Raw genomic sequence first — 18,270 nt, 5'->3', positions numbered from 1 at the left:
ACTAAAAAAATAAGTCTAACATGCAAATAAGCATAATTAGGAGTAGTAAACAAAGTAACATTTGAAAAGTTTTTAAAAAATGGTGTTAATTACAGTTTGTGAAAACAAAAATATGAAATAGGTTACAAAAATATCAAATATGATTTATCATATGTTTTCATGTTTATTTTGTAATGTATTTTTTTTAAGTCAATCTTGTGATATGTTTTGATCTGTTTGCTATTTGGTTATTATGTACTATTTTTATAGTGTGATTTTTAGTATTAAAACATTTTTTTATTATAATATTAGGTAGGCTATGGAACCCAAAACAATTAAAAAACAAAAATATACTGTCTACATTTTATAAATCATATGCTAACAGGTGAGATTTCAGTTATATTTTGACCACCAAACTAGAAAATGTTCATGTTTTTCAACTCTGATCACCTTATTCTCCATCTGAAAGATGCCTTTCATCCGAAGGTTTGTACAGCATGCAAGAACAGAGCAGGCCAGAAGAAAAGCTGAGGGCAAGTTTCTTGCTCAAAAGGATTTCAGTAACAATTCAGAGCGCAGGTTTGTCATGTTCAGCTCTCCAGGGAGTTAAAGAAGACGATTAAGGCTGCGCACAGCTTGACCAAATCAGCCTCGGGATGCTCCGTGGGGTTCTTCAACACCTGTCCTCTCTCTCTCCTAAGCCTGCTGTGAAAGCTCTTTCAGCTCTGGAGGAGTTCCAGCATTGTCCCAGTGCCAAAGATAGGTGTCCTGAGCACCCCTAGGGGATACAGGCTGGTGGCTCTCACGTCTCACATCTTGAAGACCTGCCGAAGTCCCTGGATGACTCCGATGTCGTAGGCTGCATTTACAATGGAGGTGAGTCATTGCACTGAAACCTTGTGTGGGAGTTTGTCTTGAAGGTGGATTTCCAGGAAATGCATGGAGGCTATAAATAAATGATTCACCTTAGAGTTTCCATAATAAATGCTCCTACGGAGCTGCTGGATTATCCCAGTATGCACCTTCAGAACGCATTGTGCGCACTTTAATGTTAAATGTTGCTCCCTGTGAGGCATTGTGCAAAAGCAGCGTTTCACCATTCATACAGTAGACCATTATCAACTAATGTATTCATACATTTCATTCATTTTGTGGCATGCATTGTTAGTTTGATTGCACTGTGTGGATGTATTGTGATGTTTTGCATCTGAAGTTTTCTTAGAGGATCATTCAAGCCACACAGACATGCAGAAACACAGATAAACATGCATGCATAAACGTCTGGAGAGGAAGAGAAGTCTTACCTTAAAACTCCAGTAATGTGGCTGCTATAAGAATAAGAGACAAAATGGAAAGTGTTATGCAGGTTTACAGTATATCCATTTAAACACCTATACATTCAAATGTTTGGGGTCAATATTTATTTTATTTCTTTAAAGAAATTGATACTTTTATTGAGCAAGGATGCATTAAACTGATCTAAAGTGACAGTAAAGATATTTTTAATGCTGCAGAAGATTTCTATTTCAAATAAATTTTGAACTTTATATTCATAAAAGAAAACTGTTTACAGACGGGGGAAAAAAGCATCATGATTTCCACAAAGCGGCAAACTGTTTTTTTGGTGAAAAAATAAATAAATAAATGCAGCCTTGGTTAGCATAAGAGACCCCAAAAATCTGAACAGAAGTTATCACACCTAAGGGATACTTGAACTCTATTCAGTAAATGACAGGTGCTGTTTAGCCAACAGAAAAGCATATTCTTAATCACATTTCACACAAAATTAAGTTCTTGTGTCAAAAAACAAAGGCCATTGGCTTAACACATTTTTGTATAAAGGGTTAGGTTCAGGCTTTCAAGGCACCACAACATCAATTTTCAAACAGAAATAAAACTATAAGCTGACATGAAAATTTGCAAGTATTTCTAATGTCTTAAATGCCACAATCCGTTCAATCAACCATCTAACACACAGGATCTCTGATTCTTAGTAGATTTCTTAATAGATTGGATGTTATGCAACCCTTGATAGCTCCAGATACCGCCTAAGAAGGCAACATAAGTGTTTCTTTGAGTTCTCATATTGGTGAATCTCAAAACACTGCCTACAAAATATTTCTGCACAGACATGTTCAACTGTTCTAATTAAATGTTCAAACATGCCCTAAAATGCTGTCTACTGTAGGTAAGTAGCTCACTATGAGATACTATTTAGCTAATCACTAGGACAAGCAGAAGTGTGTGCGTCAGAGCACTTAATTGACAGATTGGAACACACACACATACAGCAGCAGAAGGGCTTTAGTTACAGTAACGTTAGTTCAGTATATGAGGAAGAACAGAGATGAGATGAAGACCCACCCGACCTGCATGTCAAGCAAACCCACCTGCTTCTCATCATACAGTATTTCTCTCTGCCTCTCATTGTTTATGTCTCTCTCACACAGGCATCATTCTCTTGTGTGTGTGTTTCTTACACACACACACACACACAGACACTGCGGCAGGCCACACCTGCTTCTATACTTGCATGTCATACAACCACCTACACTGTTGCTATGACGACACAGACATCTACAACATCACTACAATTTAGCATACGTTAAATTCAACATGAAATCAAAATTGTCCCTATTCACTTTCGTAAAACATTGCTGATCTGCATAATTCATCTGTGTACGCTATTCTAGATTGTTTTTTTAAGCCTCAAAATATTAATAATAGTATTTATTATTATTAATTATTTATGTAACAAGTAAAAATGGAAATGCATATTTAAATTCAATTTGGAACTGTCTGGATCTGTTTCTGAACTAACTGTACAGTAGGTAGTCAAAAAAACATTGAGAATGCATGGATGGCTGTTGTTTTAAAAAAAAATATTAAATATTGTTTCTTTTTAAAGTATGTTAAAATACAGAAGTAAAATTGTATGCAAATGCTCAAAACCCCTTTCCACTTTCCTTTAAAACACATTCCTGATTTTACTGTGAATGATTCATCATTGCACTATTGCATTATTCACTATTGAATTGCATTATTCTAGATGAAAAAAAATGTCAAAAAGCCTAAATATATAATAACAACAATTATTAAATTTAATTAATCACTAAATTAAATTATTTATAAAACAAAATAAATGGAAAAATTCCAAAAAGCCTAAAAATAATAATAACAAAAATTATTAAATTAAATTAACTACTAAATTAAATTCAATTAAATAATTTATAAAACAAAATAAATGGTTTCATCTTTGCATTGAACTTGGAACTGATCAGAACTGTTTTAAACTATTGCTATAGTTTAAAATAAAATAAAATAAAATAAAATAAAATAAAATAAAATAAAATAAAATAAAATAAAATAAAATAAAATAAAATAAAATAAAATAAAATAAAATTAAATGAATGGAAAGATGTTGCTTGCAAAAAATCCTGTTGAATCCTCTTTTTCATTCTGAAGTGTGTCAAAATACATAAGTAAAATGGTACAGTATGTGAATGGTCATGCTTTCAGGTTAAAAGCATCCTTATATTCAGTCCCACCATAATACATGTTGTTCACACACACACTATTTGCACCTGATTACATCCTCAATCATACCATCAAGCTGTCAGGCTCTCTCAGTCTCTCTCTGCCTGTTCACTGTGGATTTCTCATGTCCTCACAGACTGATGAAGGGATGAGACCATCACTGATTAATTAGCTCGATTGTCGGCTCGATTTCTCCTTCTAGTTCTCTGCTCCTCATCTGCTGTGTCTCTATCTATGAACTGTAATAACTTCCTTAGTTCGTCACTCCCTGCATCCTGAAGCTAACAGCTGACATGAAATCACAATGGAGCCTATTTACTTCAACACACACTCCTGGTCTCATTGTGAACGTCATGATTCAGTACACGTTTTCCAACAGAAACCTCTCACCATAATTGCCTGTGAAACAAGTTCACCTAATGGTTAAATGTTGATATTTAGACAGTTTTATTTTACTGTTGTAGGTAATGCAGCCTTTCTGAAATCTTCTCAATATTAATACAGTAATTTAACACCTGTTAGCATTAAATGTAAAAAGCAATAAAATCAAATAACAGCAGATTTTAAGATCATTACCATTGGGATACGTGGAGATGCTCTGGAGGGTGAACTTGACCTTCAGCCTCCACGTCCCGGTAAAAATCCTCAAAAGTGTGGTTTTTGAGCAGAAGAACAAACCCCCAGAATCCACTGCAAACTCACATTGGGATTCATAATGCTCACATTGCAAGATCCAATCGGCTCCTGAAGAACAAATCCAAGTCCCGCCCTACATTTCCTCTCGTTTCAGGCACAGATACGTCACTTTATGGATGTGAAACGAGAACGTCTCTGTCTTTCAGTGCTCTTCCTCTCTCTGGGTCTCAGTCCCCTGTATGCCAGCTAGCTATGTGAAATCATTGATTTCCCTACATGAGCTCGGTTACCATGGTAACGGTAGACTCCCCTCTCTCTTTCTCATTCCAGTGGTGTTTGGAGACGACGAATGCAGCCAGACGGGCAAATACACACAGCAAATACAAGGAAGGATGAAGAGATTAAAAAGAAAGAGTAGACTGATCATGAGAGAGAGAGGGATGGCTAAAAGAAAAGAGCAAATGACAGTATGGGTTTGCACAAAGCTGCAAATATAACCTAGATTTGTACGTTTCCTATTTAGAATTTCAATGATAGCACATTTGAAAGTTGCACAGTCACGACTGTTGTGGGTGGTTGCCAGGGTGTCGCTATGCGGTTTCCAAGATATTTTAGAATGTTGTTAACGTTTAACTAAAACTAAAGGTTTGCAAACCTTTCATCCTAATGTGAAACTCCTATTGGACCGACAAAAATGTCGGCAATTAACAGTAAATGTGACAGTACAATGAAACTATTAAAATCAATTTTGTTAATTGAAACTTTCCTAAAATAATGTGAATATTACATGAAAAACTAAAACTAAGTTACATTTTTAAACATTGCTTTGGTAACTAACTGTAAGTTTAATTAATAACTTAAATAATGACTGGATTGCGTCTGTGAAATTTCATTAAACATTAACTAGGACCGAACCTTAAAATTGTTTAAAACTATTTTGTTATTGAAATAATGCAGAAATAAAATAAAATATAAATATTAGTTTATTTTATTTAAATGTTGCCTTGCACCTACGTGAAATAATTACAAAAAAAACTGAAATGAAAATAAATGTAAAACTATACTGAAATATTTTAAAACAAATAAAACAACTGACAAAAAGCACATACAATTATTAAAATTGACCTAAAACTGAAAATATAAAATTAAAAGCTAATTCAAAAAATATTAATAAAAATTTAAATAGTATATAAATAACACTGCTATGTGTGTGTGTGTGTGTGTATATATATATATATATATATATATATATATATATATATAGTATATACTGTATATGTACACACACAATCACACACACACTCTTTAAAAAATATTTTTCAAAATTGTTAAAACTGTTTACAAGAAAATATTATTTTGGTTTTTCTACTTCAGAATTTAATATTTAATTCAGTGTTTTACTTGCTTTTTTGTACTTAATTGTGAAATTTACTAGCAATTTCTGAGTGAAGATTTTTTTATACACCATTTTTTCCCAGTGAATATATATACACACACAATATGCACAATAACAATAGTGTTGGATGACTTATCAAGAGTTACTACTAGAGAAGAATGACTGCAGAGAGGAGGAGGAGGATGAAAGAGATGATTAGAGGTGGGAGGAAGTATGACAGACAGAGATAGGAACACAAAAAAACTGAACAAAAACCATGACAGGCGGAAAAACACTAATCAAAGGCCTTTTCAATATTTAAACATAATAATGTTAGAACATAAATATAGAACAGCATTTTTAGAATAGTAATTCTAAGCTGGGTGGAATCGGTACAAAACAGGCCCTGATTCAATCCTGCACCTCCCATATGATCACCAAGGCTCAACAAACACACTCAGACAGTCCTGCGTGTGTTACCTGCTGCCGTGCACAGTTGGTGTTGACCAGCGTGGCGGCGTGCTGCGGAGGGTATTTGTTTCTCTGATGCTCTGTGTCGCCGCTCTTGTGGAGTTTAGCATAGGCCTCCATGTCGGGGTTGGAGAGGCGGCGCGTGTTGCTGCCCAGAGTGTGATAGCGGCGCTGATATTCGGCATCATCCCCACGCAACATCACAAGCACTTTATCTTCTAGTTCTCACTCTCTCCTTCTCCCTCGCAAACCTGTGGAGAGGAAAAAGTGGAAAGCAAAAGGTCAAAAGCTGGATATCTGGTATGTTGGATGAAGCAGTTCGATATATACCAGCCCAGGGACGTGCACAGGAATTTTGAGGGGCAGTTGCTCTGACCTAAAAAAAGGGCACTCATGTAACCCCCCCCCCCCCCCCCCCCCCCCCCAAAAAAAAAAACAAAAAAAAACTCACGGGCTATATGAAGGACTGAGAATAACAGGGTCTTTATTAAAATATATATACACAAAGTAAAACACTGAAATACAGCACTCAATCAACTTAACTACTACTAATAATAACATAGAAAAACATGACTTTTTTTTAGTGTTAGTTTTAGTCTTTTTTTGTATTTGGGTTATTTGTCAGGGGCAAGATTCAAAAAGGTCAGAAAAAAAGTATTGTGTAATAATAACTCAACAAAAACATCATACAATTTTAGAAAATATTCATTCAAAAAAATAAAATCAGTACATAAAATGTACATATGGGCACACATATGTAAACAGTCTCAACACTCCGCAGTAAGTGCAAAATGTGTAAGTGACATGTGCCAGTAAAAAAACCTAAAGAGCCAACAGACTAAAGAAGACATACATGAACCGCATGTGTTCAACCCATTTTTGAGCCACAACAAGACATTTCTGTCAGATTGTCAGGGAGCTTAATCTGAGAAAAGAACATGACAAATAACAAATAAAAAGAAAACTTTAAATATAGCACAATTTTTTAGTGTGTGTGTGTGCCGTGGGTGTGTGCATGAGTGAGTGTGCATGGGTGAGAAAGAGAGAGAGGGTTTTACTTTAGTCAAGCAATAATTTTCTATACAGAATTCACACCCTATACAAATTCCACAGCTGTATACTATACTAAATTTACCCTATACAATAGCCTACTCATATGGGATGAAGGAGCAAACTTGTTTATTTTTTTTCCACCTCGGAAGGGCAACGTGAGTCAAGAAGGGCATATGGGCAGTTGCCCGGGCAACCTGAGCAACCCCCCTGTGCACGTCCCTGTACCAGCCCGATCTCACGGCAATTTGTACATATTTTACGAGGTGGCTAATTCGTATAAATTCGTACGACCACACTCGTACAAATTCATATGATTTTTGCCAAATCGTATGTATTTTACGAGTAGCACATTCGTATGAATTTGTACGAATGACCTACACCTAACCCTGCCCCTAAACCTACCCATCACTGGGGTCTAGACAAATCGTATGAAATCGTACAAGTGAGGTCGTACAAATTCGTACGAATTAGCCACCTCGTAAAATACGTATGAATTGGTCGTAAGATAGCATTGTATATGCATACTAAACGGTTCGAAAGATTAGTATTAGAGATTCCCAAGTCAATTTATTGTATAATATGATGTCTAAAGTGACTGGATGGTATGTTATTTTTGATGTATTTTGTATTAGTGAATGTTTTTATGCTAATATTACTCACAACCCCTTGTGCTACAAATGAGGACTGGTTTCTCTGATGTTTTTCCAAGACTAATTTGATGATGTTGTAGGATGTCCTAGTTTCAGTGTTCTGGCTTACTGTATAGTTGTAAGTACATGCTTTACTATCATACACACACTTTTCATAACTCATGCTTTGCAGAAGTAAACTTGGATTCAGATATTTTTATTAATTGCAATAAAACTGAAATAAAATGTAAAAAATTAAATAAAGCAATAATGAAATTAAATTAAAAATTAAATTAAATAGTAGCATACAGCAACAAAATAATTTTTAATAATAATAATAATAATAATAGTAGTAGTAGTAATAAATAAATAATAAATAAATAAATAATTTAAACATCACAGGACTATGTAAACGTACTATCAAAAAAAAATTGTCAGTTAACTGAAAAAGTGGTGCATGGACATTATTAAACAAAAAATAAAATAAATTAATGAAATGACTTGGCAACTACCTGAAATAAAATTAGTTTAAATTTAAGTACTAAAAATAAAAAAATTAATTACTTAAAGCTAATGACAAAAAGCACATAAAACAGCTCAAACTAAAATAAGTCTGAAAATATAAAAATAAAAGCCTATTTAAAATATTTATAAATACTATATTAGTGTTATATACAGACATTTACAGGTACATTTAGACTGTATTAATCAACCAAAACTAAACAGTTTTACAAATTAAGTTTTAGAAAAGAAAATCTGCTGTGCATCTTGTCATGTAAGTATTGATCATAAATAGAAATTACCGCTGCAAAACATGCCAGCATTTGCTAAGGTTCTGAGGGTTTTTCGAATATTGCTATGTTGTTGTCAGGTAAGCGAAGAAAATACACCTCCAAAAAGTCAAAAGGCTCCATCTTTGAAATTTCAAATATTATAATTACTACATGTCCATTCGTGTTGTAGCAGCAGCATGTAGCAGAGTTTGAGCAAACCACTAACATGAAGAATGAGCAATAATAATAATATTCCTTCCATTAATGAATATTATTAATTATAGCTAAAATGTTTGAGAAAACTGACCCAGTAATATATGAAGCAATCGTGCAGTGACAGTAAAAATGTGATATTCGCATACAGTTAAACCCTGATGTTTTCTCACAGCAGTGTACAATATATCTCTCAAACCCAACGGGAGGGAAACCTGACGTGTTAAAGGAGGGAAAAGGAAATCAGGGATGTAGATAAGACAGCGAGATGGTGGGACGGAAATTGTCTGATGATGTGATAAAGGTTGAACATGATAAAACAGGCAGATGCTTGGCAACCGCGTGCTGATCGGAGAATTATGAGTCGTGTGTGTTTTGCTGGAAGATATATAACACAGTGAGCTTTAGCACATGTCAGCCAACACTAATAGTCTGACCTGTCAAACTGAGAAACACACAGCCATACATCCTCTGGACTCGCTCACAATACCACTATTAAGAATGACGTCATGCACACAGAAAATCATTATACAAACAAAGAGAGATGCATCTTGCTCATTTGTGCATTTCATTAACACACAGCTACAATATGAGTGCTTAAATAAAAAATTAAAAAATAGGAACACAGAGCAACAAAATTATTTGCAATAATTATAAGTAATAATACATTTTATTTTAACACCACAGGACTAAGTACTGCAGCCCCCACCCACCAAATAAAATATAATAATAATAATAATATTAACAATAAATATAAATAAAGTAGTGCTGGGCAACAATTAATCACAATTTTTGTTTATATAATATATGTGTGTGTACTGTGTATATGTATTATGTGTATATATAAAGACACACACATACACTATATATTTCAAAAATATTTACATGTATATATTTATATTAATATAATTTATATTATATATAAATATATTTAATATATAAACATAACATATTTTTCTTAAATACTTATATGCATGTGTGTGTATTTATTAGACTTGTGCCGGTATTCGGTAATGCGATATATCGCGGTAATGAATATGCACGATATTGTTATCGTGGGCACTTCCAAATACCGAGAATAATTATATATTACAAATTATTCAGAATTTGAAATGCATTTTAATAATACTTTTCCCAATCTGCTGGTCAAAATGCACAACACCGTTTGTATGCTGCTTTAAAGACCCGTGTGAACTCTGATGTAAACAACCACGCACAAGAAGCACATGGAGGAACACGTGAGAGACGCGCTGAATGAAAGCACATTCACTCTCTGACAGCAGATGGCGCTAAACTGCAGAAACTGCAGCCCTTACCCTGGAAACCCCATAAATAAAAGCAGCTGCTACTTTCTAAACATTTAAATAATATAAAATAATATTTATATATTTCCATAATTTTTTTTCCATTTTAATCTGGACTATAACATGTCCTAGATATTGTTTGAAAGTGTTTTGATTCTTTATTGTTCATTAACACTTTACATTAGGGTTCATTAGTTAACAAACTGCCAATGAAAAATTCTTCTGAACATTCATTAATCTTAGGTATTCCAATATTTAATAACACATTGTTAAAATTGAAAGTTGCAACTGTGTTATTTAATGAGCTAACATGAGCTAAGACTTGTATTTTTTAACAAAGATTAGTAACTTCTGTAGCAAATGTAGCTATTGCTCATTGTGAATGTTAATGCATTAACTAAGCTTAACTAATGAGGTCTTATTGTAAAGTGATACCTATGGGTCTTTAAAGTTCTTTTGCACTTTAATCGGTGTAAAATTTTTAACTTTAAATATATTTTTTGTATTGCTTTATTGTATTTAAATGTTCAGTTATTTTTGTTATAAGAAAAAAGTTATTTTACCTGTTATACTGTATTATGTCCACTTTTTTAAAACTTAATTTCAATACCGTGATAATACCGCATACCGTGGTAAAACATGATCAATTAATCGCAACATGAAAATTTGATACCGGCATATCCCTAGTATTTATATATGAATAATAAATATACACAGTACACACACATATTTTATGCACACAAAAACTTATTTTGGATGCGATTAATCATGATTAATCATTGCCCAGCACTAAAGTAAAGTACTAATTAAATAACTAACTAAATAAACAAAAAATAAATAAATAAAAAACAAACAAACAACTAAAAAATAAAGTTAATAACTACAAACTAAATCGAATTAATAAAATTAATTAAAAGGCAATTAATTGAAAAAAGTGAACACTATTAAAAATACATATATGAGCTACTAACTAAATAATTAAAAATACAAACAACTAATTAAAAAAGAAAATAGCTTAAAAATAACTAACTAATAATAAAATAAAATTGTAATTAAACCTTATTAAAACATATTCAATTAATAATAAATAAATATATAAAACTAAAATAAATAGCCTGCTAAATAAAACAAAACAATTTAATAAATAAATACTAAAAAAGCTACATAAATATAAATACAAATATTATAAATAAATATTATTAAAAATTAATAAACTACAAAAATATTACCTTCCTTTTTTGTCCCAGTTTGCAGCTTAAAAAAATAAAAAAATAAATCTGGTCACAAAAACTGGCAACAAAACAACTCAGAAGAAAAATGTTGTTTTTCGAAAGTGTTGTGGAGACTCAACACCCACCGAGGAGCCCAAAATAGAGGCCCAAACTAATAAAGACACCCAAAACAACAAAACCCACAGAAGAGATGGGAGATCAAAGGAGAAAACATTATATTAGCATACCGCTGGGAGGAAATACAGATGGAGAAAGCGTTTCAGAGAGTGAGAGGAATGGATTAATCCACAGATAGTCACAGAGACCATCTGATCTACAACAAGAGCATTAAACCTCCTCTATACCAGAGCAGCTGTAATTAATGAGATGGACAAGTGGGCGGAGACTACAGCAACTGACCAATGAGAGCGTGATTGGGTCTCTTGCAGCATGAAATTATATTTGAATATTACAAATCAGGATAGTCACAAGTTAAAACAAATTGAGAATATTTTCAGGTACATTTACACTAAAAAGCAAGTAGTCCTTACAACGTGTGCACTATGTTCCAAGTCTTCTAAAGAGATATGATGCCTAATAAAAGCTGCAAAAAACATCATGAAGTAGACTCTCACTCAAAAATACACTTCTATCTCATTATATACGGCCTGATGCTGAGAGCACATTGAACTTTCTAGGGACACAAGTCATGTCTGTCAGTGTGCAAACAGTCTTCCCAGCTGGGCTAACACACTTTTTCCCACCAGAAGCCAAGGACAGTGACAAGCAATGTGAGGTTAGCACACAAATACAACCAGACACAGCTCTACTTAACATTTAATGCTAATTACAGATCATTTATTCATAACACGAGCTGCTTGGAAGAAACTAACAACTGGGATGGAGTCAAGTAAACAACACATCTGCTATAGAAGGCACTTACTCAGGATTATTAGGCAGTAAATGCTGAAGAAGTGTATAATACACAAATACAAATATAACTTAATTCGAGGCTAAATAAACTAGTTTTTTGTTCCTTCAGTGTGGTCGTTGCCTCTGGAAATCTAATAGCCGGGTATTGCATCCTGAGACGTTGCACTATTAAGCAGCTTTTTTTTTTTTTTTTTTTTTTTTTGCATATTGTGTTTTTCAACGCAGTATCATATTTCTATGTGAGTGACACGAGTCATTTCTGCAGTAAATTATAATATCTAAATATAATAAGTATTTGTTTAAAAGCAAACAATGCATCAGGTTAAAGTTAAGTTCTACTTGCAGTAAACTACATTTTTGCATCATTTTAAAGAAAATGTGTGTGATTTGAAATATTCCTGCATAAATTGATTTTTAAAAATGTGAATACTCTTTGGATAAAAGTGCCTGGCAAATGCATGAATGCAAAGTATGACTCATGTCTGTAGCATAAACTGCAGGAAATGAGTTATGGTTTAGTTTTATTTTAGTATCAAGATACTGTTATATAAAGTAGTTTTTATTAATATTCTGGAAAGGTTTTTATTTTTTGTTTTAGATAAAAGATGTAGTCCTTTTGTTGCATTTTTGCCATTTTTAATAATTTTTTATTGTAAGTATTTTAGTTTTTGTTAATTTATTTCAGTTTGTTATTTTAGTTCATCAAGATAAACTAAATAAAAATGAGAAATGTTGCTTTAACAACTAGCTGAAATTATTTTTATATAAATTTTATTTCAGTTAAAGTAGCACTTTTTCTTGTTTTGTTGTTTTTGTTTTTAGTAAATAATAATAAAAAAACCTCCAAATATAAGCAATCGCAATAGTGATACTTGCAATGTAATTGTTAAATAAATGCAAACAAATAATACATAAAGCAAGACATTTCTTACCTGAAACTGATACAAAGATTTCTGACAGGAACAATTATGCCTTAATGGCCACCAGAAACTTCCATCAAAGGTGAAGTATGTAATTTCTGTGCCACTGGCTGCATCAAACATAATGATAATAATTATTTCCAAACAGGCTTCCTACTGTATATCAGCCCTTGTGCTCTGCCAACATCTGCCAATGTTCAGATAAATATTATTATTGGTAGTCATACATTCAAAGCAGTGATTGAGACATTTTATTCCTTTCAAACAAAAAAAGCAGGACAACACTTAAACTCATTCTAAGAATTCAAGCATTTAAACATTAAATGGTTACACACTTTTAACCCTTAGGCTCATTTTAATACCAGTTGTGACAACCAATCAGCAGCTAGCAGAGCCCTCAAAGAACCAATCAGGGCTTGCAGTTTTACATTTGCGTTTAGCAGTTAACATAACCAGAGCCAACAATATTTGCATGGCTAGTGACAGGGTTATTAGAAAGCTATATTAGTTCTATTCTCTCTTTGCTCATTCTCTGTCCTTGGTTATGACCGCAGATATCATGAAATCATCTATAATGACAAATAAACTTGACTAGGGACCACCCATGCGTCCATGTGTTTGTGTGTGACATGGTGCACAAAGATTGATCACTGCCCAATTTTAACACTCCTCAGACAGACATATAAAGCAAGTGTGGCATGACAGGTGTTTGACCCTGGGTCCTCAGACGCTTCTAAGCAGGTATGAACGATCGGCCACAAGTGTCAGGGGATTCTGGGAATTCTCGCCTGGGGGGAGTCAGTAAAGTGGCCTGGAGATTAATGATCTGTCTTTTAGTGTCAGAAACAGAGGAGAGATGATGAAAGCTGGCTAAAAAATAATGGAATAAGTGAAGCACAGGTAAGATTTTGAGGCTCATACAATGTGGTCCATAAATTGAAAATGATTAATTAATTTATTAAATACAACTATATATATATAAAATAAAATACTAATTTATATAAGTGGCATTTCAAATTAAGAAATCATTTATTTACGTAATATAACTTATTAATTTAACTTTAGGAAATTATATAAATGAATAAAAAATTAAGTAAATATAAGAAATACATAACATTTTAATATAATAAAAGAATATAATGTAATACTTTTGGAAAAAATCTTTTCATTGCATAAGTGAAAAATCAATTATTTAGACAAGTTGATTATTAATTTAACTGCAAGAAACTGCAAATTAATAAGAAAATAAAATAAGTAAATACAACAAATAAATTCATTATTATAAACTATAATATAATACTTTTGGAAATAATCTGTATGTTAAGTTCATGAAATATTTTTTTTAGACAACTTGCTTATTCATTTAACTGTAGCAAAGTAAACAAACTAATAAAAAAATAAGTAAATATAACAAATAATGATATAATATTTCTGGAAGTAATCTGTATAATGCATCGATGACAATTAAAGAAATCAGTTTTGTTTATTTAACGATAGGAAATTATATGAATGAATAAAAAATATAATATTATATAACATCATTTATATTATATTATTATACAATATAATAAATATAATATTTCTGGAAATAATCTGTATACTGTATCAGTTGGGGGGAATAAGAAATCAATTATTTAGGCAACTTCCTTGTTAATTTAAGTGAAGGAAAGTATATAAACAAATAAAAATATATATATACAATTTAATTAATAAAAAATTGATCCAGTATGAGCAAGAAGATGTGTTTTGATTTCTTTTCTAGTCCTGTTTCAGGCCTGATTGTAATCTTAGAGCGTAATAAGAAATGCCCAGAATCCTTGACCATATGGGGGCGTGTCCAGTGCTTCTGATTATGACATCGCAACAGAGGTCATCACTCATGGTGACGGTGACCTCGCTGTTAAACTCTGTCATGGACACTGTACACACCGTTTGTGTGCAATAGAGTGAGCAAACAGGCTGAGATAAGAAAGAAAGAAAGAAAGAAAGAAAGAAAGAAAAAAAGAAAGAAAGAAAGAGGCAATAATAAGGATTATCCATGCTGAGTTTAATAATATGATATCATAATGCAGAAATCTAAAAGAGATGCTCCATCATCTACAGGTGTTTAATAAAGCAGTCTGGACTGTGCCGGACTTCAGTAACCAGTCCAGCAGCACACAGTAATAGAGAAGTTCATCTAAAGACCCCCTAACCAAAGAATGAAAATGAAAGAAAATCAGAGAACATATGAGAAGCCTAACACTGTTTGACAGCAATTTACTGTGCTGTTACAACATCTGCACCCCAGCAGCCAATCCCATGATCTGTTATCAGGCTCCACTACCGGGGATTTCCCATCATCAGATGAGAAATTGATGAAATCACATGAATCAGGGGGGAAATGTTTTTAGCAAATGAAAAATAAAGTCTAAGGGCCTCATTTACAAAACAGCATGTGCAATTAGATGTGATTCTGCACTACACTACACAACACTAAACATAGGGGCAGTCATGGCCTAATGGTAGAGAGTCAGGCTTGTAACCCAAACGTCGTGGGTTCGAGTCTCAGGTCTGGTGAATATCCAGTGCTCTAAATACCACGACTGAGGTGAGACCCTTGAGCAAGGCACCAAGCCCCCAACTGCTGTTGCGGGTGTGTGTGTGTGTGTGTGTGTGTGTGTGTGTGTGTGTGTGTGTGTGTGTGTGTGTGCACATGGATGGGTGACATGCAGAGCACAAATTCCGAGTATGGTTCACCATACATGGCCACAAGTCACCTGCTTTCCTTTTCTACTCTTCAAAGTCTGCGATTAGTAAAATGCTAAAATATTTTTGAAAGTCTCTTTTGCTCAACAAGGCTGCATTTATGCAATAAAATACAGTAAAAACAATAATATTGTGAAATATTATTGCAATTTAAAATAACTGTTATCTATTTGAATATATTAAAAAATGTGATTTATTGCAGTGATGCAAAGCTGAATTTTCAGCATCATTACTCCAGTCTTCAGTGTTACATGATCCTTCAGAAATCATTCTAATATGCTGATTTGCTGCTCAAGAATAATTTCTGATTATTATCAATGTTGAAAACAGTAGTGCTGCTTCATATTTGTGACCCTGGACCACAAAACCAGTCATAAGGGTCAATTTTTTGAAACTGAGATTAATACATCATCTGAAAGCTGAATATAAGCTTATAATAAGCTTTTCATTGCTGTATGGTTTGATAGGATAGGACAATAGGACAATATTTGGTCGAGATCCAACTATTTGGAAATCTAGAATCTGGGTCCAAAAAAAAAAAAAAAAAATCAAAATACTGAGAAAATCGCCTTTAAAGTTGTCCAAATGAATTTCTTAGCAATGCATATTACTAATCAAAAATTAGGTTTTGATATAATTACAGTAGGAAATATATTTACGTTACTTAACATCCTTGCCATAAAAGAAAAACCATACAATCTTTACCAATAAAATTTATCATTGGAAAACAAAACAAAAATACATGCACAACTTATGACTGGTTTTGTGGTCCAGGGTCACATTTTTGTCAGGATTATTTTGTACTTTACAGTGCAAATATCAAAGGATTCAAGAAACATTTAAATAAGAAATACATAAACAAACTTAATTCAAATGGAAAACAAGTTTATTTTTCTTACAGCATTGGCTGACATTTTTCTTCCTTTTTATGCATTCACATTTTGATAATATATACATGTACTGTATATTAATAATAATTTTGATAATATGTCAGTTTCCTTCTCAAGTGAATGTTTCTTGAGTTAAAAATGTTACGATATTTGTACTTTGTACTGCGCCCTAATTTCCTCACAGGAAATTAGGGCGCAAGATATGCATGATCCCAAATTAAAGATATCATGATACTGTAGTGATGATGTCATGGAGGAAATGAACAAGCAATCATAACTTCAGGCTGATATTTCAGAGTACATGAAACACCTGCTGGAAGGTGAACATCTGATTAGATACTAATCAGCATTAGCAGATAAACCAGCAGGACATAAACACGCACTTGCTAAAGTGGAAGGAATAAAACGCCAACTCGTTCTGCTTGTTATCCAGCGCACAACTTATTACGCACACACCGAACAGGCATGTTGCTTTGGGAAAATAACGAGGAAACTATCTAATTATAAGTATGAGCATTAAATCATCGCAGCAACGGCTGAATGTTAATTAATTTCGCCATGAGGAGAAAACCGTATCACGAAAATCGTCAGCGGACCGAGATTTCACACCAGTAGATTTAAATGAGGCACAAAATCTGACCCCTCGCCACTATGTTTTAATTAACATCTCTCCCTCTGTCTCTCAGGAGTCTCTCGACAGAGACAGGATTCTGTTTAACCTTTGACCTTGTGACATACCGCCCGCAGGAGGCTCTAAATGGCCAGAGATTGAGGATTGACACTAATGTAGCCGTTCTCAGGGTCAGTCCCCTCGTGAGGAGCACCGCCGGGTGTCGGACGACGTGTCTTAAATGAATAACCATCCTATCTTCATGGTTCATCAGCAGTAAAACATGTTATGCTGACCTCAGTGTCATCTAGCGATAATGAAAAGCAGATTTAATGGCTGCTTGCAGCAACTGCACATTTTTTTTTATTTGTAAGCATGCATGTAAAACCGTCTGCATGCATATGCACGTCAAAACCAACATATGCGTGAAAGAATCACAAACATATCCAGAAGACCAAATCTGGTTAAATATGCATGCACATTAACCTGCAGCCAGCAATGCAGTTTTGGCTGAAGAAAGACTGTATAGAGACCAGAGCTGGGTAGATTACTTACCAGTTGTAATGCGTTACTGACTCCAAATTACATGACAAAAACTGTAGTTAGTAACATAATACATTACATTACACATTTTAGGTAATATAATCAGACTACATTTTGATTACTTTTGACCTAACCTGTTTATCACACTGATTTAAATTAGTGCTGTCAAAATTAAAAATTAAAAAAGATTAATCACATCCAAAATAATTTTTTTTGTTTACATAATATGTGTGTGTACTGTGTATATTTATGTGTGTGTATATATATATATATATAATATATATATATATATATATATATATAAATACACACACATGCATGTATATATTTAAGATAAAAATGTTGTTTTTATATTAAATATATATATATATATATCAATTGTATGAATGTGAATGTATACATGTAAATACATGTAAATATTTTCAAAATACGTACTGTATGTGTG

At 33.1% G+C, this 18,270-nt stretch overlaps 1 protein-coding gene across 12 annotated transcripts in view; it reads right to left on the bottom strand.

Annotated features, from left to right (window-relative positions):
• Window positions 1-18,270, bottom strand: part of LOC109108502 (SRC kinase signaling inhibitor 1-like) — a 56,667-nt gene that overhangs the window by 31,180 nt on the left and 7,217 nt on the right. For 6 of the 12 annotated variants that reach the window (XR_006158394.1, XM_042751620.1, XM_042751625.1 and 3 more), the window contains exons 2-3: window positions 6,008-6,249; window positions 1,284-1,307 (exon numbers count right to left, since the gene is read on the bottom strand). Coding sequence is in view for 8 of the 12 variants with exons in the window: in XM_042751620.1 (XP_042607554.1) it covers window positions 1,284-1,307; window positions 6,008-6,199 (216 nt within the window). In the remaining 4 variants the exon portion in view is untranslated. Of the gene's footprint in view, window positions 1-429; window positions 926-1,283; window positions 1,308-4,092; window positions 4,686-6,007; window positions 6,250-11,199; window positions 11,218-11,429; window positions 11,549-18,270 lie in introns of those variants that run through there. The other 6 variants (XM_042751621.1, XM_042751622.1, XM_042751628.1 and 3 more) reach the window with 6 other exon arrangements.

This window comes from Cyprinus carpio, chromosome B24, assembly GCF_018340385.1.
Source record: "Cyprinus carpio isolate SPL01 chromosome B24, ASM1834038v1, whole genome shotgun sequence".
NCBI classification, from domain to species: Eukaryota; Metazoa; Chordata; class Actinopteri; order Cypriniformes; family Cyprinidae; genus Cyprinus; species Cyprinus carpio.
This window is presented reverse-complemented; position numbering and strand designations above follow the sequence as displayed.